This window comes from Periophthalmus magnuspinnatus, chromosome 23, assembly GCF_009829125.3.
Source record: "Periophthalmus magnuspinnatus isolate fPerMag1 chromosome 23, fPerMag1.2.pri, whole genome shotgun sequence".
NCBI classification, from domain to species: Eukaryota; Metazoa; Chordata; class Actinopteri; order Gobiiformes; family Gobiidae; genus Periophthalmus; species Periophthalmus magnuspinnatus.
This window is the reverse complement of record NC_047148.1, coordinates 19,414,531-19,442,382: the sequence shown is the minus strand read 5'-3', so window position 1 is coordinate 19,442,382 and position 27,852 is coordinate 19,414,531. Positions and strand designations below refer to the sequence as shown.

The window sequence follows — 27,852 nt, the reverse complement described above, 5'->3', positions numbered from 1 at the left end:
TATTTTCAGTGATAAAAATGATAAAAAGGCAAACAGTCATTGATATGCAATTCAACACTGGCACAAATTAGCATTCATGCAGTAGGTAGAGAGGGTCAGAGAGAGCTAGGATAGACTTCTTATGAATATCAAACCGACTACACACACACGCACACACACACGTACAGCATTTAAACATTTACATTCAGACTAATGCTCCTGTACATCACGGCTCTCGGCTCCACAGTCAGTTCATGCACTTTTCATCAGTGGCCCTTACAGCTGCAATAAAGACCACGCTTTAAAACAAACAAACCCTGGGGTAAATGTATAAGTTAAGCATCAAAACACCATGAAACAACATCATAACGTTCATCTGATCAGCTAAGGACAAGTTGTTTGGAGGCTGAGTGCATAAAGAGCCTGTCCTGTATGGTTTAAACTCTTCATTTGTGACACTTGACTCCTGCAGTGATCATAAGAAGCACATCATCAGCTCAGTCACATGTATATGTAGCTATCCTGATCAGAAAAGACTAAAAGGAAATAAGATTTGAATAAGGAAGCAGCCAAAATTGGATGTATTAAAAACTAACTGGAGTGGAAAAAGTGTAATGAGGTACAAAAAGCTGACACTGGTGAGTGCAATGCCAAATGTCAATGGGCCTGGTCCACTTTAGAATGAAGATAATCACTTATCATTAAGATTATCTAAATATTTAAATTCTTATATCAGGGGTGTCCAAAGTATGGCCCGGGGGCCAAACACGGCCCTCAGACCAGTTTTTATTGGCCCTCAGACCTCCTGCTGAACCGGCCCAATTGATCATAAGCAGTACTTTTAACAATTAAACTATTTCTACCACTATAACCTCAAACATCACATTGCATTGTGATACAGACCTAAAATGAGTGCGTTTCAAGTCTTATTAATACACACGCTCTGTCAAAGCTGTGTTTAAAGCACCGCACTGCATTGATCACTGGCCCTTGGCCCTCCACTTTGAATATGTTTTGAGATGTGGCCCGCGATAAAAAAAAAAAAAAAAAAAAAGTTTGGGCACCTCTGTCTTATATACTTACCACTAAGTTATTTACCACCAAGTGTACTTTTCTCCAGAGCCTGTGGCAGTGTGTAGGATCCATCTTGGTCTCGAGATCAGCTTCCAGACTATTTTGTCTCGGGCCATTTCTCCACGTGCTTGTGCAGACTTGTATTTGTGCAGACTTGTATTTGTGCAGACTTGTATTTGTGCAGACTTGTATTTGTGCAGACTTGTATTTGTGCAGACTTGTATTTGTGCAGACTTGTATTTGTGCAGACTTGTATTTGTGCAGACTTGTATTTGTGCAGACTTGTATTTGTGCAGACTTGTATTTGTGCAGACTTGTATTTGTGCAGACTTGTATTTGTGCAGACTTGTGCTTGTGGACTTTTTAAACATCACACTCCACGGCCCAAGTGCTATTCCAATTCAAACGGCGCTTTTCGGTAAATCCTCTGGTAATCCGTGGGCGCTCGTTTTACCGGGGATACATCAGAGGAGACTTGTCCTACCTGGTCAGTACTCAGCCCACTATATTTCCCACAATGCACTTAACATAGCGCATCTGTGCCCGGTCACCTTGACCCTGCATCATGGATCTGCGCGAGCTCAAAGTTCAGCTGCATCCGCCTGGAGCGACCCGACTGTCACAGCGCACGTGGAAATGAATGCACTTAATGATCTAATGGTTTTATTTATAACATTTCTCATTTGTATCGCCAATTAAACTTCCGTAGGATTTGTTTTTAATGATGTTTCTCATTTTCTTGTGACAGTCTGTTACATGGGCCAATCAGAGTACTGCGTTATATGGTAAAGTACTGCTCATCTAATCCATGGCTAATCCTTGTTAGTTTCTTGTTGGCGTCTGTGTGGTTTAGTGAGTCTTCTGTTCAAAAAATGCTTAGAAGTTTTGAAATAAAACCACTCACAAGTGCTCAAGAAATGAGTTTACTGTTAATAACCATTCAGATGTACCATTATGAATATCAAGTTCTATGCAGGGCTGTCTATTCCATATAATTTAGAGACAAGATGAACTACTCTGAAATACACAGTGTACACATTGTCCCATATGGCTATATTTTTATACTGTCTTGTTCATGCGTATTGGCTGGACACAAAATAGCTTTTACTGGCTTTCACAAAAATCATTGCTCACTGTTTTGAGAAACCGTGATGATTTAACTTCAGCCGTGTTTGAATGAAGAGTGATTAATTGCAGCATGCATAATGAATATTGATTACACAGTTAGCAAACATAAAAGTGTAGGGTAAGGTGTAATATATTGTGACACATGGAAATATGCTTTTCCACAAAACACCCACTGCTCTGCTCTTATGATTGATTTCTTTGTTTAAGTCTTGAATGGGTTTCTTTTTTTCCCCAGTCCTTGTTTTTGTGTGCAGTGCAGCTCTGCAGTTAAACGTTACGTTGTCACATCTCCCTGATAAGAAGGAGGACAGATTCACAGCAGTGTCGCACAACAAATAGGACTATAAATATTTTTGATGGCATTTGCTAGCTAAGTTCATAAAGCTTTTCGAGGTTAGCGCGTGCACAATTACGTTGATTAACTTTTCTATTCTTGATGGGATTGGATTATCGGGTGTAATACGGTCATGCACGTTGCTCACCTGCAGCCGCCGAGCCCGAGAGAATGAAAGCCGGGCGTACAAGTGTCGCACTTCTCTCCGGTCACTCCTTCTTTACAAACACAGCTTCCCGTCTGATCACACTGCTGAGTGACTGAGCCTGGGAGGACAGTAGAGGACACACAGGCAGAGGACAACAACAGGATGATAAGAATGGTAAACTCAAAAATCCATATCTCTATCTATATTGTTTGTAATTAACATTTCATATACATATACTGTACAGCAATATATGATTTTGGCTGCACAATCTTGATTAACCATCACCCTATGCACACCAGCTTGTAAAATAAAGAATCGTGTGTGCGTCTCTTGTTACAGTTCAGATTTAATGACCACTCTATATTGATATTGTTCATGGGATTTGATTAACAGATGCAGCGCTGGGTAATGTCATATTTTTCTATGCAAAAATAATGGTGTCTGGGTGGGTTTCTTCAGGGCGTTCCACTTTTCCTCATCAAATCTGAGCACGCACTAGTCAAATCTTTCAGCTAAGGCAGTCCCAGGTTGCCCCATAGTATTATAAGATTGGTCGAATGTGGACAAATTTTCCAACAGGGACAGTAAAGTCAAGTGTACCTTCAGCTTAGCCTTAAATGTTCCATGACGACTAGGTATTAGTAATTTGCAGCTATTAGAATCTAAGTAAATATCGCATTCACCGTTGATATTGCAGTTGCACGGGAGGCAGACGTCCTCCGGGGAGCTCCTGTAGTGGTCCTCTTTACAGCGTTCACAATGGGGTCCATCTGTGTTATCTCTGCAGTTAAGGCAGCGCCCCCCACTGCCCGTGCCGCGGTACTGATCCATGTCAAACACACATTCGTCTGATCTCCCGCTGCAGTCGCACTCTGGGAGGAGGAGATAGAGATGCGGAGGAGAGGACGCACAAGAAGAAAGGAAGAGGTCAAGTGAAGAGTGAACAGCCACGAGGAAAGAAAGGACAAGGTTCATCAGACTAAAATAGATTCACACGGAGACAGAGCGAGGCTATATGTGTGTGAGGGAGATTATGTGTTCAGGGATTGGATCATAATTTAGAGGCTCGTTGCTAATCTCATTTCACGCAGGCCTAATGAGGAGCCAATCGGCTGTCAGGGGGCACTTAGATAACAGTAATTCATGTTTATACAAGAGAAAATTACTCAGCTGATAACGCACCATCACAGCTCTCATACCCTTCAAATCAAATCCCTCTTTAGTTTACCCGTTACCCGGAGGGCGGATTTATGTGAGAATTGCAGATTTTATTATGAACCCTTCTCTGTGTTGTTCTGGAATGAGATGAATATTTCCCCATGTTAATAAAGTGTCCCATTGGACTAAACCCACTCGAAAGACCGATGAAACGGAACATAAACACTTTGCATTTCATAACTTGGATAATCTATAGCACATGTGTCAAACTCAAGGCCCCCGGACCAAATGTGGCCCTCCTCGTTATTTTATGTGGCCCACAACAAGATAAATTAACTGTCTTGACTGTCTTAAAATGTCAGTTTATCAGGAGATGCAGTTGTACAGACATTTTTTTTTTTACATCTATGGAAATGTATATGTGATATTTGTAACATGAATAAGAAATAAATACAGAGGTAGTTAATGAACGAGTTAAAAAAGGTGCATTTATTTTACATGTGAGTGGCCATTTTGCTGATGTGGCCCTTGGTGAAAATGTGTCTGACGTCCCTGATCTATAGGAATTAGCAGTTTCATCTCAAACAGGTCAGTGAATGTGAGCTGCGATTTCCTACTTCTCATTATGACATTTTTTTGAGGTTTATGAGCGGTAAACTGTTTTGCATATCATTTAGTTGTTTATATTGTCTGGCGTCTGGGTTTTACAGCTAACTTCAAGGTGAGAGAGGTGGGAGTCGCTGCTTTTTGAATGCAAAACAGCTAAATTATGTGAAATATGAGCAACACGGACTTAAGCTTTTCATTTGGCTTCACCGACTGACAATTTTTTCCAGCATTTAAGCTAAAAGTATAATAATAGCTGATTTCATTTACGTTTCTTACATGTGTCTTGTGGCAATAGCTGGCGTCTGCTTTTCTTGTGATACATAGATGCTGTTCTGACAGAAAGTGAGATTTTTGGAGAGCTGCTGCAGCATGACTGGGTTCTGATTGATGCCGGTGGACAAGGGGAGCACCAGTAGGACGTGTCAGCTCTCATTCCTCGTGTGTTTGCTGTGGCAGCTTGTGGTGCTGCCACTGCCGGTCAGGTAAGCTGATAATGCTGTCAACAACAAACTAGACTGTGTCAAGTTTCCTTACATAGGTGTTGACTGCGTGTGTTGCCTGTCACTGCACAGGGAATGATTTTAGTTTTACCGAAACATATGACCTGTTCTCATTCTCAGTTCTATTTGGTATGGATTTAAAAATGTTCTGTTTATAATTTCCAGCAAAATACAGTGCTTTTTCCTTGCTTTTTCATATATAGTTTGCAATTCTCATTCATCCCCCACATTATTTTATGATTCTCTATTTATGAAAAGGAATGTGTTTATTTTCTTGAGCTTAGAAAGACAAATCCTGTACTAGCGCTGGGCAATATGATGAAAAAAAAAAAGAAACTTATCACTTTTTTCACATCTTTCTTTATCGATCATGTTGTTGTTGTTGTTATTCATTTCTATTTTATTTCGTTTTGTCAGATAGTAATGGCTTTCAGTATTGATTTCCCTAAAATAAACAAAACAAGCTTTAACCATTAACATTAACCATTAACACTTAGCATGAAAATGTATAAATTTCTTCCTACTATTAAAAGACACAAGCATATCATTGACGATTACGACTGAATGACTGAAAATTTGATTGATTGCACAGTCCTAAGCTGTTGTAAAGAATAATACTTTTACTTTTGTTGCCATAGTCCTATGTAGAAAGTTATCAGGTGTCAGTTTTAGTGCATCTTAAAGTGCAACAAGTGCTGTAAAACGATCTTGCTTCTGTACATCCAAGACAGAGTTAAAGTGAAAATCAAAAAGTCAAAGTAAGCCCTACATAAACCATTACAGCAGCAGTTTGATACTTGCCATATCCTCAGTGGGGTTGACCTTTGACAGAGGCTTGGGATGAAAAATAATTATGCCACGTCATGTTTTTGTGGTGACACCGACTCACTTAAATTCACTTTCGCTGGATTATCTGTTCTCAGTCTTTCAGTTTGCACAACTTTTTGCAACGTTGCCATTTTATTCCTTGTCCTTTTACCTTCGGAGTGACGATATCAAACATATTATTTATAGAGATTGACCGAAATTTCTAGCGATTTTTCTATACCCGATGCCGATACCAGAGCAACTGATGACCGATAAGCTCTGCCGATGTTTTTGGACCGATTTACAAGGACGATTTTGATGATTTTCCTCAAATTATGTCATTTAAATTTACTATAAACTCCCCCAAAGCCAATTTTTTAACCACAAATCTATAAGAGAGCTGTGTAATCACGTTTTGTGCAGCTTTCTCTCCGTTTTAAATCCGTCAACTGGACAAAAATCATGGACGATTACCTGGACGATTGAGGAATTACACAGACATCCGTAATAAAGAGTTAATATAAAGCTTTGTGTGTATTTTTAGGCAGCAGATTGACCAAAATAAAAAATCGGCCTGTGCTGGAGATTTAAAGCCAATAGCCGTTACGCTAAAAAGTAAAAAAAAAAAGGTCCGATATATCACCCAGTTGATGTTTTGGTCTATCTCTAATTGTTTATGTAGCCCTGGATTTTGTTGTTCAATTCACTTCTTTCAAAATCCCACTGCTCCAATAAGTATAAAGTATAAAGAACGACACTTAACGACTCTTACTTATTGCCGTCATCTTCGAACAATAAGAATAAACGTTGGACAGAACCTCTGCGACAACGGCACAAAAAGCACAAACACCCTGCGGGCTCAATCATTTCTTATTTTAACTTAAATTTTACTGAACAAATGAGATCAGCTCTGATAGCAGAACACCAGCCGGGCTCAGAAATAGAATACCGAATGTATTAAGCCGTAGGAAGCATTGAACATCTGCGGCTTTTTGAGTTGTACAAGTGTTTAAGACGGAAACAATCTAAACAAAATATCACATCAAACCTTAGTCTTGGAGAGCAACAGACGGGCTGCAGTGTCTTTGTAATTCTAGGGTAGCGGTGGACACAGTAGTAGCCCATTTCTGTAGCTAGACCTGCCAAGATAACGCATTTTGAAGCACGATATATTGGTACAAAGATTTACAGTGATAAACGATGCCACTGCCGCAATAATAACAATGCAAGATAATCCCAGTAAACTATTTTTTAAAGGATGGTATCATTAAAAGGCACGAGCTGCACAAATAATGTTCTATTATTGGTCATTAATTAGCAATAGAAGTCGCTTATTCGACCTCTTACAGCTCAAATGTCATTGTATTATAAACAAAAACGCCCCAAATCTCCTCAATTTTACAAAGAAAATGTACACGTGATAAATACTGAGCCCAAATATATATCATTCCAGCTATCATATATGGAATTATAAGTTGATATAGTGATTTTCTTTAACCTCGGGGCTGGACTGACCGCACCGATCACCTCTCTGTCTGCCCACAGTCACAGACAAGGTGTTCGAAGGGTCTTGCCCAAGGAAACAACAGCAGCATGTACAAACTAGTGCAAGGATATTTCGCTTTTGTTTACGAAACTGTTCCACATTTATGATCATTTCTGTGCGGCAAATTATCCGCTTCATTAACTAATATGCTTTTAATTAATATACACAGTCATATTTTAGCGTTTTTTGTTTGTGGACTGTGCACTAGACACGGGACGATATTGAAATTTGGTGATTTGCGATTAACGATTATGTCATGATAATTGTTAAACTTAAATATTATGAGTAGGTTCAGTATTTAAACATCTGTTATCGTACTGTACTTTGTCATAAGTGATAACAAAAAGACATTAGCGTTCGCGTTTGTATGCATCATAACGTGCAATGTATTTTATTTAAATGTTTTGTGTTCTTAATAAAGATCGAATTGAACCGTGATTGAACAAAGATCATCACGAAAAAGTAGTTTTTTCCTGCGCTTTCCTCTACTCTGTTTATCGTCCCATCCCTGCTCCGCTCAAAGGCACATTATTTTATAGAGGAAGCGTAAACAGCTTTAATGGAAAGTGGAAAGTGTACTGACAGGTGCCAATTTACAGTTTTGCAAAGAACGCAGATAACGTCACCGCTTTATCGACACACGCAATTAACTCACAGAACATTCTTGTGTTTTTTTCAGCTTGACCCGGCGATAACTACGCTGTTGGTCTTAATGTATAAAGAAGAAACTGCGATCATTATCCCCGCCGGCTAAACCCGCAGCCTTCGCTTAAATCAGCGGTGACTAGGAAAGGGTAGAGTGTTTTTTTTTTTTCTTTTAGAACAGCCTCAAGCTAAGCCCACGACCACATCAAACAAAACTGTGGAAATCATGAAGACCTGGAGCAATTTGCCTCCGCGAGAACGACTGCGGTCTCAAAGTGAACTGTCTGAAAGAATTGTCACTCAATCATACCTACAAAACACAATCCCAGACATGTAAGAGCCTCTAGAAATCTCTACGTGCCATCAGTTTCCCCCGAAAGTAAATAGTAAATGATAAATAGCGCTGAATCGAAATGCGCTGATGCAAAATTGTGCAAATGAGCCATTGTTGCGTCGTGACATTAACGGTTAATAGCAAAATATAATCGGAAAAGTGAAATAGTTTGTATGTCAACGCTAATCATACGCAGACACTCATTTGTGTTTTTGTTTGCTTCGGTGTTTTTTCTAAGTCTGAAAAAAGGTCACGCGTCCGATATGGTTTATCCGGGACGGTGGTATGCAGTTGTTTAAAGCCACTTGACATTTGGGCCACATCTTTTTGAAATACTGGCTGGATTACTGAGAAGTAATAATGGTCCTTTTAAATAACTACCATAATTGTCCTGTCTTTGATTCCGCTGTACCATTCAAAATCTCATATTGTGTCGTCATAATTAAAGCTGAAAGTGCTTTAAAAAGGAGCGTGAGCGAGTTTCTCTCTCCAGTCGACGTGGATACAAAAGACACATGATTATCCTTTGTCAGTTTGTAATTGGAGGAGTGATTAGGCCTCACCTTAAATGCACAGCCTGGTTATTTGGTATTTTGTACGATTTTGTATAGTTTAGTTTTATTGATTAATATATCCTCATATGTGTCCTGTATGTTCTGAGAAAATGAAGAATTATTGAATGAAAATGTCCCAACAAAATGCACGTGCCTGGGATTTTGCTCATATATCTAAATCGAGTTGTCGTTCACGTCTGAGTATGTGATACTTTGGGGGAATGTGCCACAGAAAAAGAACAGCTATGTTCTGATTATTTAGAAATGAGATCAAAAAATGAAGATGAAAGTGTTTATAGTTTAGAGGTGATGCCAGGTATCATTGTTGAGCCCTCTGGATGTTGTGGGTTCTAAGATAAAATGTTAATCAGAGAAAGTGTCTGAGTATGATCTAACTCTGCCTTTAACCACTGACATCACAGTGTTGAAATACACTCTGCCGGGTTTTATCATTTGAAATGATAAAATATATTTATATCACTTGTGTAATTAATGTCCCTTGCAATAACATCCAGTGTGACATAGTGTGTATAAGGTTCTTGTTAATATTGATAATAAATGACTTTCCATATGCAGGGCATAAGGCGTCTTGGTTGAAGGCAATTATACTGTGTCAGTTGAATTTCACAGTGCCTGGGGATTTGGCAGTGCTGATGTGTGACAGTGTCCCAGGAGCAGAACTCACTCAAACACTGGTTGGCCGAGTCCCCTGTGGCCCGAGCCCAGGGCCTGTCCTGGTAGAAGGGCTGACATCTCTGGCAGTCGACTCCCTCTGTGTGATGCTGGCAAGCACACACCAGGTCTCCACTCTCCCCCTGCACACACTCGCTGGCGTGGCCATTACACTTACATCTGAGGGGTTACACAGACAGGGCACTCAGCTTCAAACACAAGCACGTTTAAGTGGAGCAAAAGAAAAAGAGGCTCTGCTGGTGAATACAATGAGCTTAAAATGTTGCAAAATAAAATATTCAGATCATATTTTTGCAAAAATTAAATATTTATGTTCAGAGATATCTCCTAATGCCCTTGTTTGAACTGTTATATTGCAAGTTATCAACTCTTTTTGGAGCTTTCATAACTTTTTAAGTAAACTCTACTTTCTCATTTGCAGCCATTTTGATATTATCTCGGGGATGATATATCGCCCGCCGCTCTGTTGACTCATTTTCATTAAAGCCATAAAAAAATATTACTATAGTAAAAGGTGACAAAATGTGTTTTGCCCCAGTGTTTAGCACATGCTGTATGTAAAATGTCTGATCCTCTGAGCCCCAGCAGGACTGAGTGACTTGGTGAGGTGTAAAGTATTCGGTTAGAAAGCTCTGCTACATGGCCAACGTGTTGTCATGGGCAGTGTCTCCCTCAGGTGTTGTGACACTGTCTGGTAATTTGTCTTGCTGCTGTGCTGATCTTAAGTGTTTATGACAGGTGTCAGATCAAGTTTATATTGCTCCTGAAGGCTTCATCTCGACTAGTTAATCGTGAACTTATTTTGCGGTGCTAAAGTGCAGCCTGGTTCTTGGCGCCATGTCCTATCTCATTACTGTGAGTAATAAAGCCCAAGAACTCCAAAGAGGATGCAAGATTATCCCACAGTTTTTGCGTGTGATAGTTACTAGACAGACAGGAAGAACTATAGAGAGCAAAGACGTAGGGTTTTGGGATTTGTATTTTGTAGCTGAAATGTTTGTCTTTGTCAGTTTTTACACGTGAGGATTGTACAGATGGAAATTAGCCTCTAAAGCTAGCATGCTCACACAACGTTACTGTACTGGGTGTCCATTAATAGTTTATTTTTCATGCCTTTTAGCTGCATTTTTTAATTTGTCTGTTTTATGTCCGTAAACAGAAATATTTAACCGATAGTGTTAATGGGATCCTTGCAATTCTAATGTCAATAACAATAAGAATAATAATAATAATAAAAAACTCCTATTGCTAATATACCAACCATAGACTGTATACATAAGTGGACTAAGTGAGTGTGACGTAGCGTTCGGTTTCGGTCAAATGAAGCTCATCAAAACTCGCCGTTATAGGGGCAAATTTGGAGCCGAGTCCCATATTTGGACTTCCAGCTGCAAGTATCATAGCAACCAAAGAGCCAATCCGGAGTGACGCTGTTGACGGTAACACCCCTTCCCACCCGCAACGCTGTTTTAGCAGGAGATGGGCGCTTAGCAACACTGTCAATCAGACCTGTTGCTAACGTGGGAGTGACCTTGGGGGAAAGAAGGCGCCTGATTTGTCTCTTATTAATGTTCATATCTAGAGTTACAGGCCAAATTGCGAAATAAACATACCGGGATCATGTAGAGCGGATCAATACGAACACGACGAGCCTCGGGGCAGCAGTTTTCTAATGTAAAGTGAATTGGAGTCTGAGTCGATGCAGCGCGCCACATGATTACTTCCTATTTGGAATACATCGGCGGCGGCGGCTAGCAGGTTAGCTATGTCCGTTTATATATACAGTCTATGATACCACAATGCAATGATGGATTAATGCTAAATACAATGTGGTGCTTAAAGGTGTCACTTTTAAGAGACAAAATGGGTCTTTTCGAGTCTTGGCTCTTACCTTCCACCAACAGAAAAGTCTGAAATGGCATAGAAATACGAACGCAACACTTTGGCGTCCTTGAAGAACTCATCTCCGAAAGTGTTAAGTCTGTCCAGTGAGATGAGCAGGTCTGTGGCGGTCACCCAGTCCTGGACAAGAGATGAAAAGAGACCAGATGAGGGTGAGAATGATGTCCCCAAATGGCTTTTGAAGTCCAACACTTAAAATGTCTGGCTTACTTTGAAAAGGCACTGCGTTAGTCATGGGTGTTTCTTTGGAGACAGACAATGAAGCTGTTATGACTTTGACGGAGCAAAAGCTTTCGAAAAATTTGGTATGCACAACCCAAACACAGTTGTTGTTTAAGCAGTGGATTAAGAAAAACAAAGGGAAATCATTAAAAGAACTACATTTCCTGCTCATTGTACGACTCTTGGTGTAGCTTTGAGTTACGATTTCAGCCTGTCAGTTTGAACTGGCTGCAAAGGTAAAGACGAGGTGTAGCAAAGCAGGAGAAGAAAGTGAGGAGGGAGAGAGGAAGCAGGAAGTGCACTATGGGGCAGAAGATGAAAGTGAGGCCAGGCAGCAGGGAGGAGAAATGACAAAGGCACTAGTTTAAGACAAATAGATTGTGTATGGAGTGTGCGTGTGCTCTGTGGCAGGCCTGAAAAGAAGTCTGCAAGGCTGTACATTTTGAAGCCTCTCCCCTGAGCGCACTTTGATGTGGGAAAGGTTGGTGAGAAAAAGAGAGACAGGAGCAGACGACCTCAGAGTTAAAAATGTGCTCAGAGTTAATTCACAGCGTTCACAAAATGTTTCGGTTTAGAATGAGCCGCAGTTGCCAATAAACAGACCTATTCAGCTAATACCTCCAGCACTAATTTATTTTTGTGAAATGCTTTTTGGGGAAAGCCTTTAAAGATTTACTGTTGATTTTCTAACCTCACTGTTGTGCGCTTATTCACTCACGCGCTAATTGGCTGCAGAAAGTTCACATCGTGAATTAAGAAACTTATTAAAAGTTGTAATTTTTGTACTTTAGTCAAATGAAGCGAGCAATAAAAAATCCTGAATTACAAATAAGCATCACGTTTATTTCAGGTCTGAGTAATTACATTGGTTATATGTGGATTTAGTTTATTGACGCCGTTGTGCTGTGCCGTAAACACATGTTGCCGCACTAGTTTTCTGTCTCTTTTTGTCAGCGCTGCGTCAGTCTTGCTTGAACAGAGCTTGTGAAGTGAGGGACCACCTGCGGCGCCTCATGATAGGTAAGAGGTCAGAGCTTCTGGGGCGAACATCTGGTGTTAATGTCTCACACATGTTCCTCTCCACGTCGCCTGCGTTCATGTTCTCTGCGCACTTACTCTGCTTGGTGCACATTAGTCTGTGTAGCAGTCTCAAAATGAATATAATTTGGATTTACAATGAAACGTACCACTGGCTGTTTAATTTAACCTCAAGTGACCATCCTGTATCTGCTTTTATTTTCCTCTTTTCTCTCAACCAGCCCTTCCCCAGCGCTCTGAGTGCTTTCACAATTCCAGACAGTTCATGTTGAGGTTTATAGAACTGCTATTTGGTCGTAAGCGTAAATACAGTGTTACAAAATTGAGTGCAGTTGGCCGCCATGCCATTGTTACGGTACTTCCTTATCGACTTTGGCCTCACTTGACACAGCTCTGTGGACTAATGGGGTTTGGACGGTGGCGGGTGACCTCGAGGCGCTGCAATAGCCAAAGAAAACTGATGTTGATGCTACACTTTGTCTTACAACACCTGGGCAGAGCACACAGCCACCCACACCAAAAGTTTGACAGAACTTTCCTGTTGGTTGTTTAAAAAAATACTTGTAAGTAATCTAAACAGTACAATAAATTCTTTCCCAGTAAGTTGAACAGATGTTAAAAATGCAGCATACAAACCCAATCCAGCTCATCTTTTTGTACCATTACGCTGAACACTATAAATGATGAGAATAAGTAGACTGCAGAATGTACCGTTTGGAGATATTAATGTAACTTTAAGTAACTTTAGGTTTGTTTTGTGTCTCAGTGCATTGACATTCAGTTAAATTCTGTTACTGTACAACATGAGTCCCTTTTTTATTCATCACTGACAAGAACATACAAGAGCAGAACTTATTAGTTTTGCTTGAAGAGCCACTGTTAACTGTGTTGGAAAGAGCAGCCATACTGGCAAATATTAGTTTACTGCAAGGAAATACTTTTTTAAGGTTAATTAGCAGTCAGCCCATTACTTATTATTTGTGCAAACCACAGCAAAAGCTTAATTAACTTTGATTCCCACTCTTATGGAATTTGGACGCACGATGCTGCAGTGATGCTGACTTTGGAATAGGCTCGGGTGATGAGACTGGCAATTAGCTGATTTATATAAAGACAATCACAAAATCATGATGATTAAGCAGCCACAGAGATATAGACTGTAACTTTGCTGTGAGGCTCCTCCTCTTCTGAAATGACCTTGTGCCAATCCTATTACACCTTCCACACATTTCCCTCTTTCAGTCATCTTCCTCTAGCATGTATTTTCTTGAACTCCAAAACGTCTGGCTGCAGGCAGAGTGTGCAGTGTCCCTCATTCCAAAGTTAATAACTTTTTAATTTAATTGCCTAAGTTCACTGTGCCCTCAATATACATTTTCCCCTTTAACTGATTGTCATTCAACAGTGGTGCTCCAATTGGCCACACAGCCTTTAAGAGAAGCAGGCGGAGTGACAGAGCGGAGAGGGAGTGAGAGGGAGTGAGAAGGAGTGAGAAGGAGCGACAGAGTGAGAAGGAGTGACAGAGTGATAAGGAGTGACAGAGTGAGAGGGAGTGACAGAGTGAGAAGGAGTGACAGAGTGAAGAGGGAGTGAGAGGGAGCGACAGAGTGAGTGAGAGGGAGCGACAGAGTGAGAAGGAGTGACAGAGTGAGAAGGAGTGACAGAGTGAGAAGGAGTGACAGAGTGAGAAGGAGTGACAGAGTGAAGAGGGAGTGAAGAGGGAGTGAGAGGGAGCGAGAGGGAGTGAGAAGGAGTGAGAAGGAGTGAGAGGGAGCGAGAAGGAGTGACAGAGTGAAGAGGGAGTGAAGAGGGAGTGAAGAGGGAGTGAAGAGGGAGTGAGAGGGAGTGAGAGGGAGTGAGAGGGAGTGAGAGGGAGTGAGAGGGAGTGAGAGGGAGCGAGAGGACAAACTGGTGCCAGGAGAGACAGACAAACAATTTTAATGGATGACTGAACAAATTAAATTTTAATTTAATTTAATTAAATTTTCATCTTTGGTGTGATTATTTTTGAAAAATACCTTTACAAGCTCAACAGAAGCAGCTTTAACGTAAAAGAAAACATATATTGTGTTAAGTGAAGTTTGAGCCTTGTAAAACATTAATAATAATGTTGTACTTGAGGCTGATTACTCTGGCAATGGCAAAAGCTAAAACATGTTCCTAGTGCATCTTGACCGCAGCTCAGATAATTCCTCGCATTCCAGGGCAGGACGATTCAGCCGCTGAAGTGCAGCATCATGATTATAATGAGATTATATTTTTTACAATGCATCAGATATGTTTGTAAATCTGTCTGTAATATTCTCAGTTCACTCAGTATAAGACATATCTGGACTGTAAATCATCCACGTGCACACATTTCACTGAGTGTACTCCCTTCAAGTGGGAGAATGATTCATTTTTCAGTTGATTTCAGTGTTGGTATGTATTTGTACAGCAATAGAGACACGTATTTGATTGAGAGATTGAAAAAAAAAAAAAAAAAAAAAAATGATTGCATGTTCTGCTACTGCACACACTGAGTTACCATTTGACCTCTAAAAATGACAAGTAGATCTATAGTTTGAGAAAAGCTTATGTCAGTAACGCTCCAATAAGAATGTGCGATGAATGTGCAATGGGATTAAAATGCTAATAAAACAGACAGGATGCAGTTGGGATTTTAAAGCCTCATGAAAAATGCATAACTCTGTTTGAGCCATATGAGGAGGAAATGGCACACTGACATGCCACAGAAGAGTAACAAGGATCATTTTATGCTCTGCTGAGAATGTACGTATAAAGAGTGCTTCTAACATCAACACAAATGCCCAGTCAATCTCTCTGCGGGAAACAACACTGATAAATGAGCCCTCTATGAATAAACTTCCTCAAGTGATCGCTATTTGGTGCCTTCTGAAATCACGCTGCAGATCGTTTCAGTCATTACACTTTCCTGATTACTTTTGATTTTGACGCTGATGAGAATTTGATGCTGTAACACCGGATATCAAAGCTTTAAGGTGGGTGTCCGATGTGGTTTTTACTGTCTGCATTACAAGATTACTGATTGTGTCGTGGGTTGTGGGGTTGTAGGTCTCACATTTCCTTACGTTATTTCATTTATGCATTTATTTCGAGCAGATTAATGAACGCAAGAAGTCAGTACACATGTATCCAGTACGCCAGGGGTCCCCAAACCTTTTTCAACAAGTGTCAATACAGTGGATAATTCAGATGGTGCATTTAACAGACTTTAAATAAGGCCTGAAATACTAAAATTAAATCTGTTTGACAATGCAATCTCATGTTATTTAAGTTATATTAGCAGGATTAGTCAAATTTGCCATAAAAAGTGCAGATTATGATCAATTGGCCCAGTTCAACAGAAGAAAAAGAAAAAAAAAATGGTCTGAGGGTCATAGTTTGGACACCCCTGCAGTACAGTTGATGCACATTTCACGTTTTTCTTATTTAAAGACCAAATATTATGTTTTTAGCACATACCAAAACATGTATGGTGTATAATAATTGTGATATTAGATCCCAGGGTCTTAATTTCTCATAATTTATGCTCCAGAGCCTCATGTCCTGCCCTCAGAGCACTAACGGCCCGTGACTTATTTTGCGTAAACTCTTTTAAATGCAAATTACGTCACACCCCACCCACACCTGGTACCTGCACCACACCCCCGGCAGCCATTATTGTAGTCCTCTAGATAACGGAATAAACAATGGATTAAAAATGGCACAACAAAAAGACTTTACCGTCCAACCGTACACATTTGAACCAGAATCTGACCCAGAGCACGAAGATGTCGAACAAGACGAACATTCAGAATCTAGAATAAACGCTTCTCAATGGTTAGTTGATTAACTTGTAATTATATACGAACAAAGGTGCATTTCTCACCAGCTCGAAATAAATGGTTAGTTTTAAGCTCGATAAGAAGTAGGAAGAAGAAAACTCGCTGTGTAGCACCAGCCCATCATCATTTAAATCTATTTAGTATTTTATCTGCTGCCAAATACTGTATATTTTTTTAACGACACATATATACAGTAGTACCGCTAAAGAAAATCCTTAAACTTATCATTTTGCTTCCAATTGCTTTCAGTTTCATCTCCTCCTTCGTTTAACGTTCCATAAAACTGTGATATCTGAATCCATCATGATGTTTTTCTTTATCTTTGTTACACTGATGCGTTCGATCATGAGTGAAAATCCATTCTGCCAACACAAACTTTTTATTTTATTTTTTATTTTAGTGGTTCCACACAAATGAGCCCTACACCTCTTGCGTTTTTGCATCAAAGTGGATGGCTAATGTTCTTTTTTTCGCCATCAGTCTTCGAAATCGAGGAATGCGGATGAGGCGTTGGGTGAGAGAAGAAGTGGTGCGGTTGATCTGTTTTTTATTCTAATTGGACACATCACAGTCAATTACGGGTCGTCTCTGCGTGGAAACGAGTAGGCCGGCGATGGGGGTCGAAAGGGCGTGAAGAAAAGCCCTTTCGTGAGATTCCATTCCATGTATCTCGCGTTTATCGATCGTCCTTTTTCATAATCAGTTGTTCTGTGAGCTCGTAAGAAAAAGAAGGTCTAGGTCTGCCCAGCAAGTCATCCATAATTACAACGTTTTGTTCTTTTGAAGGGTCATTACAATTTCCTGACAGAGTACAGGAGACATTTTGTAAATTGCGGTGTACTGCAAATGCAATCTGTAGTTTGAATTAGAAGCGTACGGTTGCACATTTTTACAAGAGCAGTCTCAGAAAGTAATGCGTCTCTGACAGTAAACAAATGGTTGTTTTCTTTTGCATTACAAGTTGATTAAATTGCATTGCTTGTATTTGCTGAAATAGTAAAACTTGATTACTCATAAATGAATTTTAATACATTTAAAAAGTCGTGGGAGGATGGCGATAGAGTAGGAATCTATAATGTACAAAGAACACTGTCTCGCACATGGAGTTATAGGGAAACTGAAATAGCTGAGTGGGGAGTGAATTAATCATAAAAAAAGATTAAGTCTAGACTTCAAAACCAGGCTACTGCACTTCTACTTATAAGTACTTCAAATCATTTCCAACAAAGTAATAGCCCATGGAAAATTTCTAGACATTTTAGATGGAGTCGCACAAATACATACTTTGACCTCACTGTTTACTGTTTTTTGTTTTCTTTCAAGCAAATTTTCCGAAGTAAAGCACTCAAACCTCAATCTCATACTTCTAAATAATTGACAAAATAATTATACTGTATTAATTTTTTTTTATATTTAGCATTTCATAATATTTTCCTGGTGAAATGTGTATATTTCTGGTTTGGAATGGGAGTCTGAACACCTGCTTTTTCATGGACGACCTACTAGAACAACACAGTGCACCTTAAAAAATCATAACTAATTATCGGAGACAAATTCTGTAGGGTGGATCATTTTCAATTTCATTCTTTTCTCACCCATTTGGACCTGAACAGCTGTGTAGTGAATATATTCATACCACTGTGTGCATCTTACCATATGGCTCAGAAGTGATGGGGCTGCTGCCTGAGCCTCCATCTTTCTAAATGCAATCCCTGGCACTTTCTACTCAGCGGGAGGTGCGCTGGAGACATCCCACATCCAAAGTGTCACGGCTGATATTAGGGGAAGTTCTATAAGAAGCATCTGGCATGTGTGTGTAGGGGTGTGTGTGTGTGTGTGTGTGTGTGTGCGGTGGGGGTAGTGTCAAGGTATGTGCAGCATGTACGGAGCCCTGGGCCACATTAAAGCTCAGTCTTAAGGTCTAATTAAAATGCCATGCTTTTGTTTGTCTGCTGTCTAAACTAAACTAAATGCCCGTCTTTGGTTGAATTTGCGCGACAGTTTCAGGAAAGGTCAATAATTGTTTTGGTTAGAGGTCTGAACAGGGTCGAAACATGTGTTATTGTTAATGTCAGGATCCTCCCTTCTGCTGTTTTCTGTTTTCTCCCTGGGCGTGGGCTTACCTGATCTGACAGCTGGCACGCCTGGATCCAATTTCCCTCATTACCTGCTGTATAAGACACTTGGTTTTTCATCCACTCCTTGCCAGTTCGTCGTTGATACTCTTCCAGTTAGTAGATGCATTTGGCTCCATAAGACGAGTTAACTTTTTTTTGGTGGTTTTGTACTACAATCGCTTTGTCCTGTGTCTGATATCGTTATTTCTGGAAGCTGTCTGCCTGTCCCCTACCTGTCTGTCTACCTACCTGCTTGCTAGCCAACCCAATACGTACCTGCACCTCCGGGACCCCCCTCTCAGCCTGATATTTCCCACATTTACCCGATTACTAGCCTCGACAATAAACAGTTGAGCTACGTACTAGCTGTGTGCTGCTTTTGGGTCCTACGTAAAACCGTGACACTTAATACACATTTTTATTTATTTTTTCTCATTTTTTTCCTAACTTTGACAATTATATTTACTTTTATATACATTTTATTATTTGGATTTTGTTCAAATTTCTTTTTAAACACACCTAGAATCATAAAAACCTAACATTATTGAAAAGACTGAACTCCTAAACTAACAAAAATCACATGTTTGTAGAGCTCTAAACAACAGATTTAGCAGTTTGTTTGATTTTTTTGAAGATAATAAGATATTTTGTCGCTTGCAAAGGACTTACGGACATAAATAAACGTGATTTGCTAATTGCGACCCTTCGAATTGCACTTTCGAGTCTTGCAGTTCTAATTTTTAACATTGCCGGATCCATATGAAGAGCCTTTACTCCTAAACAAGATGGTTCAATTGTGGATTTGAGACGTGTAAAAAGGACAGCGTGGGGTGAATGTTTGTGTTTGTGCAAAGAGCCGTGTCTAACAGAGACACTGAATTACAATATCGCGCTAAAAATGGCATATTGTCACAGGGATCAGACGACAGTTAGATTTACACCGCTCGGCTCTTCCACTGAATAACATTGACTCCTAACCATTGTAAATTATTACAGCCGCTAAATCCTATTAATTGCAAAGTTCCCAGTTTGCCAATTTGCCTAAACATACAATTATAACGTCCGAAATGATTACCTGCTTTGGTCCTTAGACTCACTTTTAGTTGTGCTGTGGTGAATCTGCATTTCCAGCAGCTGCTTCCAAAATACACCCATCCCCTCCGTATTTAATGATGTGGAGGAGGACAAGTTTTTTATGCGGGGCTGTGCATGGATGGATATTTCTACACTGTACTTTAAGGAGAAAGGTCACATGAAATCATTGTTGTGTGTGTTGTTTTTTTGGAGTTTAAAGGAAAAGGTGCAAAACATGTTGTAGAGAAGAAGTCTGCAATGTTTAACAGCTAAAATATTATAATTTAAAAGAAGTAAGTCAACTGTTTGCAGATATTAATACATTATAAAGTGACATGTTGTAACTATGTGAGATTTGTGGACTTATTTGAAGTGTTTTTAGAGGGTTTTGAACATGCATTCTGACGCTTTTTACTTTACAAAATGACCATTATTTTTTCCAGTTTTATGCATCGGATTTGCTCAAACGAATAGCAAAAAATATAATAAATAAACAATAAATTAAACAGAGTAAATACTCTTTGGTGTCCTGCAAACACTGTCCAATACTTCATAAATAAAATATACCCAAATATTCTTTTTTTTTTCTCAATTAAAGTGCAAAAGTAGAGGTTTTAAAGAGCCGCACAGCCCTTTTCTAGAGTAATCCGGTGTTTTTTTAAGTCCATGTTTGGGTTAAGTTGTTGTTATGAGATAAAATACAAATCCAATCATGCAAATAATGGCATCAAAGGGAAGCTGGATGTGGATTGCGTGGACGTGTTTTCTCCATTCTCTGAAGTGGAAAGAATGTTATCAGAGCGACTTGAAAGATGCATGGAAAAAATACCTTTTCTATAAGTCGGTATTGTGTTATTTTGCATTACGGGATTGTACATCTGTGGTAATATCTTCTTGTATCTTGTTTAGTGTTACGTTATGTTTTTGCAGTAACGTGTAGTTGACATGCAAGTCTTAAACTCAGCCATGCATTTTAAATTTTGTCATTCAACGGTGTACAAACAATAAACCCAGACTTAATCCTTGGCTATTCGAGCATATTTTCTACTGCAGTATTTCCTCCAGGCGTGTTCAGTATGAAGCTCATCCGCTCTCACATGTAGATAATGTGTGTGTGTGTGTCACGTACTGGAAGGAGGGCCTGCATTAAGTGCCTTATTTACTCTTTTTAGCCCTGCTTTACTGTACCCGCCCCCCCGCAGAGCCTCCCTCTAGAGGCTGCCATTAATTCAGCGTTTGCCTGCCTTTCACTGTAAACCATAGCTAAACATAACATTAGATTCCCTATAGCCGCATGTCGAAATAATCAGCTTCAAGGCTCGAATTATCCTCAATATTTGGATATGTAAGATGTTGATGCGAACGGCTGGGACGCTGAACTGATTAAGTTTATTCTTGGAGCAGTATAGATTTTCATGCATTATGTGTTTTATCGAGAGTTTCAATTTAAATTTCAGCAAAAATAACTTTACATTTTTGACACATGGTTGGATTAGATTGTGAAAAATGGCTGTATGGATGTCTGTCTAAAACACATGCGTCAAACTCAAGGCCCGTGAGCCAAATGTGGCCCGCCGTGTCGTTTTATGCGGCCCGCGAGAAGGTAAGTTGAAAGGTATGACCGTCATTTTAAACTAAGTCTATGCCGCGTTGACCATAAATGACCATTGCTAACAAGAAATATTTACAAATAATGATCCCAGAATGTCCAGGAAGAGGAAAATTGATGCAGATGGAGGACAGTTTCAAGAAAGGTGAGAAAGCCAATGCAAGTTTGTGCTTCAAGGAGAAAAATCTGTGTTTTTTTTTTTGTTTTTTTTTTGTTTTCTGTTAAACCTTGCATGCTTTTTGTATTATGCATGTTATGTGTTTTGACACCAAACACAAAGGTAAGTATGCAAAAGTTAGCCTTCAAGACAAACAACAAATTGTCAAGGAATTAAAAGGGAAACTGTGATCACAAAAGAATATGTTCACAAAAGCCACCAAAATCCAGACGGCAGTGAAACTTGCTTTAATGTGGCTGAGACTCTGTCGGTGGATGTACTTTTGCATCTGTAATACTTGTAACTTGAATAAATACAGTAATAAACACAGAAAGTTATTTTACATTCGATTTGATTACATTTAGTTACTTTTATTCTGCCTTACAGTTACATCTTACTGTTTTACTGACGTGTCTCTCGGTGAAAATGAGTCTGGCTCCCCTGGTCTAAAATGATGTTTATTTTTACCTCGTGGGATTTTAATGGACAGGCAAAGACATTACCAAACACTAAAGAGATTTAATTGAAAACGTTAAAGACTTAATTACACTCACCAGAGATTAACCCTTTTGTGTCCAAACACCCAATGTAAAACTTAGATTATTCTCCATATCTGTGCTGGGGGATGTATTTTATGACCCATCCCTAATCCAGATAATCCAGATACCACTCACTAAATCCTAGGATTATAATTATACATAGAATTGCATGCCACTTTTGACTCATTCCCAACTCTTTACGTTTAAGGAGTTTGTTTAAATACTCAGCCTGTCTTTATGCAGAAATCTGTTTAAACCTGAAAACATACGACGGACTCACCTGCAGCACCGCACTGTGGTCAAAATTGTAGGCACTGGGGCGTCCCTCTAAGGTGGAAAATGCCACGTTGCCTCCAGTGAGCGGTGAGATATCGCTGAATTCATCCGTACACAAAGCGGTCCGCTCGTCTTCCCCTGGGCGAATATAACCTCTGGCAGCTTTGTCATATGTTTTCTCACAGGACCCGCTGTAATACTGGTATGGTATCCAGGGGCCGTCCTCTTTCGTACGCTTGTAGATGGCAAAGCTCTCCGGCCGGCTGGTGTAGAATTTTAATCTTATATAGGTTATCACAAAGGCCTTTCCTGTGGGAGACAGATATGATTTTGTCAGAATATAGCAGGAAACACGCAGTCGGAAGTGTGTTGTAGTTACGCTGCAGTTTGGGCCATGTAATGGTAGACACACAAACAGAGCTGTGAAAAGCCCTGAAGCGAAAAAAAAAATCTGATATAATAATTGCATTATAGGAAGAGGGAAAACAATGGGGGATAGGCTTAATTTCCCCTGCCTTGACACAGGGTAAATGAATGTCATCCCTGCAGGAGAGGAATAAAACGTGGGATTATTTTCTCATTATCCACATAATAATAGGCCCCAGAAGTAAAACATAGGTCAAAGGGAAAAAGACAAAACAAATTCTTTAACGGTAACTAGAGGAAAGAAAAATCCACTCAATGCAAAAAGAAATACATTCTTTTTGTTACAGTCTGCACAGAACAGGCCGTGTTCATTTTCTAGGACAGACATTTTCTAGGACAGACATTTCAGGTGGACGTCAGGGGTCTATATTACTCTAAGATTCATTGTTTTTGAAATAAATATGCAAACTTATGTTCCACAAATGGTGAATCTTATCTGTTTGAAATTGGTTGTTTGAAAATAATTCACTTGATGTGAGTTGATGTTGAACTTTTTTTAGGCCCAGTAATTTCAGAGAATTATTTTTTATTTTATATTATTTTATTTATTTCAAGCAGATTAATGATCACATTTATCCAGTTCACTTAATGCACATTTCACACATTTCTTGGTATTTAAGCTGAAAAGGAGTGGGAAGAAGAAAACTTATTAAATCCCAGTTCTGACCTTTTGTCCAGCTCAGTTTTAAACTATATTGACTCTAGACTAGTGCTTTACTCTTAAAGTGATGTGTGAAAAGACCAAAACAAAATGACTGTAATATGCAAACAGTTGTGTATTTTAAACCTGAAAGAGATGCTTCATTAAAACAATCATTATGTTAAATAGATTGTGTATATCAGCCCTCGTAGCCTCGTATAATATCCTTAACATATAAATGAAGTCTTCTTTTTATCCTAAACCACTGAACGTATCCGTGTTCTTTGGAGTTAGGAGCAGAAGTGTTTTGTTGGACGTAGACAGATTGTGGCAGAGTGCGCCTCAATTTGATAAAAGATTAACTGGGCAGAGCACAAGCTCCAGTCGTCTTGACCACAGTGAGGGGTCTGTGTAGAAACTCTATTAACAGGCTTCTCTGTTTCTGTCTCACTGTGTTTTTCTCCTCCATTAGATAAACTGAGCCACATCGTCCCCACTGTTACATGGCTTCAACACAACACACCATCCTGACATCTGTTGCTTTTCTGTGCCATGGCAGCATCACAGTCTTTGTCTCTGCAGGACTATTTAACTGTGCCTTTCCTCTAGGAGCTCGGAGATCATTTTGGTTTTATTTACTACTTGCATGAGATGAGCTCTGTTCTGCTGGGACTGCTGGTGTAAAGGAGAAAAGCTGAAGATGATGAAACATTTGTTGGATGTATCCCCGGGTACATCACCTGGAATGAAAGACAGCTAATTGAAAAAGATGATTGTAGACGACGACAACAACAAACATTGAGATTTGTAATTGTATAGATGCGCACAGTCCGACCAGTGCTGCAGGTAACGCGTCAGAAGCAGCGGGGAAACCGGGAATCAGGTTGGACTTTTGCTGGAGCCTGTTGTTCGTGTTTTGGTTGATGGAGGAAGCAGGCCAAACACCCGGAGGAAACAAATAATTAGGGAGAGCGCTGCAACTCTGCCTGCTGTGTGAATGTCTAAACTTGAAAAAAACAGTTCACGTAATAAGTTTAAGTTTAAATCCAATATTCTGGAGTGGACTGGGAGACGAGGAAGAAACAAGAAACACTAACAACTGATGAAAATGTGAATAATAATTACACTGATGCTGTTAAAATCTCCGTCTGGTGAATAGTTGGGGCAATTCCAGACGCTTCATGAAGGAACTAACTGGTCAGACAAATACTGAAATGTACTGGAGGCGTGGTGGGTCAAATGTTTCTCGAGGACACAATGGCAAGCTTTAGGTTAGTGGGAAAATCTCTTACGCAGACTCAACACTACTTCATCTGCCTGCCAAACTACACTCCTGTGATCCTCTACGCGACAGTATAAATATTTACACCGTGCATCCGATGTCATTTATCTGGTGGTACTGCAGCCACTTTAAAAAGCATTTAACAGGCGCTGTAAGCCACCTCAAACCAGTCCTTCTACATCTGGGACAGGATGTTTCTTTCCTTTGACGGCTCTCAATGAAAACCATCTGCAGACACTGTGTTATTTGAATGTGTACTTCTGTGGGAAAGAATCTGACCCCGATTTCTTACTTCTGTTCATTTTTACCGGCCTCTTCCTCGGTTCCATTTTGTTTGCTCCCCGTGAAGCCCCCCCTTTCTCTATCTAGCCTGCATCGGACCCTCACTGTTTGGGCTGCAGGATGTGTGTGTCTACGCATCAAACCTCTGTGTTTATCTGCTCAGCGATGGCCTGCATTCCCTTCAGAGGGGAGCTTGTTTTGTTTGGAGAGGCAAAAGAAAACAGCCATGTCACAGACACCTCCCACCAGAGCTCCAGATGGGTTACAGAGCTTTCATGAAGACCAAAAGGGGTGGCACGGGGGTATTATTCAAAGGGCATTGTGTTTCAGGAGTTCAGATTCGTATGAAAATATGAGGGTCTGATCGCATGTACCTACAGGTGATTTTTATTTGGGTTAGAAACACATGCAAAGGTCACTTATAAGTTTAGAAGACTTGTTTATGGATTAACAAAACTTTTAGACAAAACATAAGTGTTCATGACATCTGGCAGCATCTGGTTTATATATTCTTACACAAAAGAACTCTACAGAATCCCTTTTACAGCGTCTGTGATATTTGAACTGTGACGGGGAACTTCTCAGATAAACCAAGGCCATGTGTTAATATTTAGTAAGACGTTGTTCTTGTTCTTCCTGTGATTTAAATGGGTCATTAGTCTTGGTGGGGAAACACCTGATGTGTACTTTGTGTTTTATGCACAAATAAACCTGTTGTGATCACTTTTGAACTGAATGATGAATTAATATTCAGGCTGAACTGATGGCTATAAACTATGAGGAACAAATAGAAGAGGAAACATTCTTCTGTTTATCCAGCTCAAACGTTACTGTAGAGCAGAAAAAATGTCTTCTCTTGTACAAAGACAAAGTACCCACCAGAAATACTGATGGTAAGTCGTTATAGTAATTATTGTGACAGACATATGCACTCGAGCTTATGTCAGATTATTATTGTAAAGCCCATGTTTGTATTTGTTCAGATCCTCTGATATGAAGACGACTTCCAGGTGAAGCAAAGCCCAAGGGTTAATTCTAAAAGTTAGTTCTTGAATTTCGATGTGCTCATAATAAAATGTTTATTAAAACATGGGGAGAATCAAAAGATATTTTAAAAGACCTATATTAAGTCCATGCCCTCAGTCGGGACAGTTACGCAACACATTTCAAGACAAAATGAAAGTGAAAAAGGTAATTTTGTAAAGAGATGTGAGGCAATGCGTTGTAAAACGAATTGCTGCAATTTAATTTATGACAAACGTTCTCAGTTCTTATTTCAACACTTTCCACTGCCTGGTAATGGGATAATAATGCTAATATTTCAAGCTGTGTTTCATTAAATTTGGCCAAATGAGTAGTGACAATTTTAACAATAAGGGATGCATTTTGTCAAAGAAAACAGTTTCACCAGATGAAACACAGTTCAAATGATCCTCTAGATCTGCTCTTGCTCTGTTTGTATTTACAGTAGTATTCAACGTTTAAGTTTGATTTGAAACTAGTCAACAAATAATGAATACAGTTTCAGAAGCACAACAATGCCACTGGTGCATTAGTTACAGACACTTACACTGTTACACACGTCTGTCACATCTCAGTAAATCACTCAGCGGGGACGGCTTTAATGAGGCGGATTTTCCCAAAGTTCTGTGGAAACTTTTAGTGGAATAAATGTAGAATTAACATAATTTTTAATAAAAGCAGACCTGCTGACCAAGTCTTTGGCTATGCAAAAAGGACTCTCGCTGGGGGTTAATGAGATTTACCTCCCCCTAAGTAAGACTATGTTTTGAATTCAAAATGTGTTTTATGTAAATGGCTCCTGTAGATTGCCCTGCTATCCTTATCACAGACTTATTCCTGCATAACTTTAGGCAGGTTATCATGTGCTTACTTTGAACTTCAGCCAACAATTGCTTTCATTTTAAATGTGTAGTCTGGCAATAAATTTAGTGGGGTCATATGGTACAGCACACTGACTGCAAATGTCAGTGTCTCACATTGTCACTTAAATGTCATTTTTACATTTTCTCAGGCACTTAAATTAGTATAATATATTTGCTGTTACTTTGTGTGCAGTATTGTACATGTATTATGCCAAAATCTACTCTAACATTGTGATTTTGAAGGCTTTTTGTAGTGGAAACACAACACAGACATACTTTTGACTGGGGAATGCACTGCGACCGATAGAACAAGCAGTGAAAAACTCAGATGTTCAGCTCAAACCCTGCTCATGTTTGTCTTACCCAGATGCAGAGTGAGGTTGACAGAGTTGGGGTGCTGGATGCCGTAGAACATGGACTGGCTCTGCCACCATGTGGGGTCGTCGTTCCAGTCTGTCAGCAGGCTGGCGTTGTGACTGAGCGCGGGGTCCGAGGTGTCGCACGTGTGGCAGGAGCGTGTGGAGCCGGTCTGCATGCAGTAGTCCTCAGGTGGAGAGCCGCACACGTTTGAAGCTGTAACTGTGCGATTGAAGGCGATGTTCTTAAACTCAGGCAGGCAGCGGCTGGGGTTGCCCTCTTCATCGTAACATGAGTCCATAGCAGCCCAGGCAGAAGGAAGTTGAAAAGAAATAATAAAAATCAAATAAAAAGATCTATCCATGTTTTCAAGGAGCTGCAATTACACTGACAGAATGAACTTTAGTAAAATGAAAACATAGTGTTTAATTAGGCAGGAATTTGTCAGAAACGGCCCCTTCCCCAAAGGCTTTGTTCTCCTGCCTGTGAACTCTCACATATGTTTCTCCTCTGTGGCATGCAAAGAAGTTTGTTTGGGAAGTTTTCCCTCCAGACGCTCGGAGGAGGGACTTTGGGGTTAATAAGGGAATGGGGGGGGTTGAATTTCCTCCACCTACTGGTACTCATCAGAACTCCACCCTGATGATGGTGCAAAATGGAGTTCTTTTCATGATTATTAGTACTACTA

General features: G+C 39.8%; 1 protein-coding gene across 1 annotated transcript in view; it reads right to left on the bottom strand.

The window, feature by feature from the left end:
- The window catches only part of lamc3 (laminin, gamma 3), a 79,909-nt gene extending 52,267 nt beyond the window's left edge, over positions 1-27,642 (bottom strand). Inside the window, exons 1-6 of the mRNA XM_033989951.2 lie at positions 27,171-27,642; positions 22,296-22,600; positions 11,401-11,531; positions 9,502-9,668; positions 3,347-3,535; positions 2,664-2,781 (exon numbers count right to left, since the gene is read on the bottom strand). Of these exons, the coding sequence (XP_033845842.1) occupies positions 2,664-2,781; positions 3,347-3,535; positions 9,502-9,668; positions 11,401-11,531; positions 22,296-22,600; positions 27,171-27,528 (1,268 nt within the window). The 5' untranslated portion in view covers positions 27,529-27,642. The remainder of the gene's footprint in view (positions 1-2,663; positions 2,782-3,346; positions 3,536-9,501; positions 9,669-11,400; positions 11,532-22,295; positions 22,601-27,170) is intronic.
- Positions 27,643-27,852: the final 210 nt, after the last annotated feature.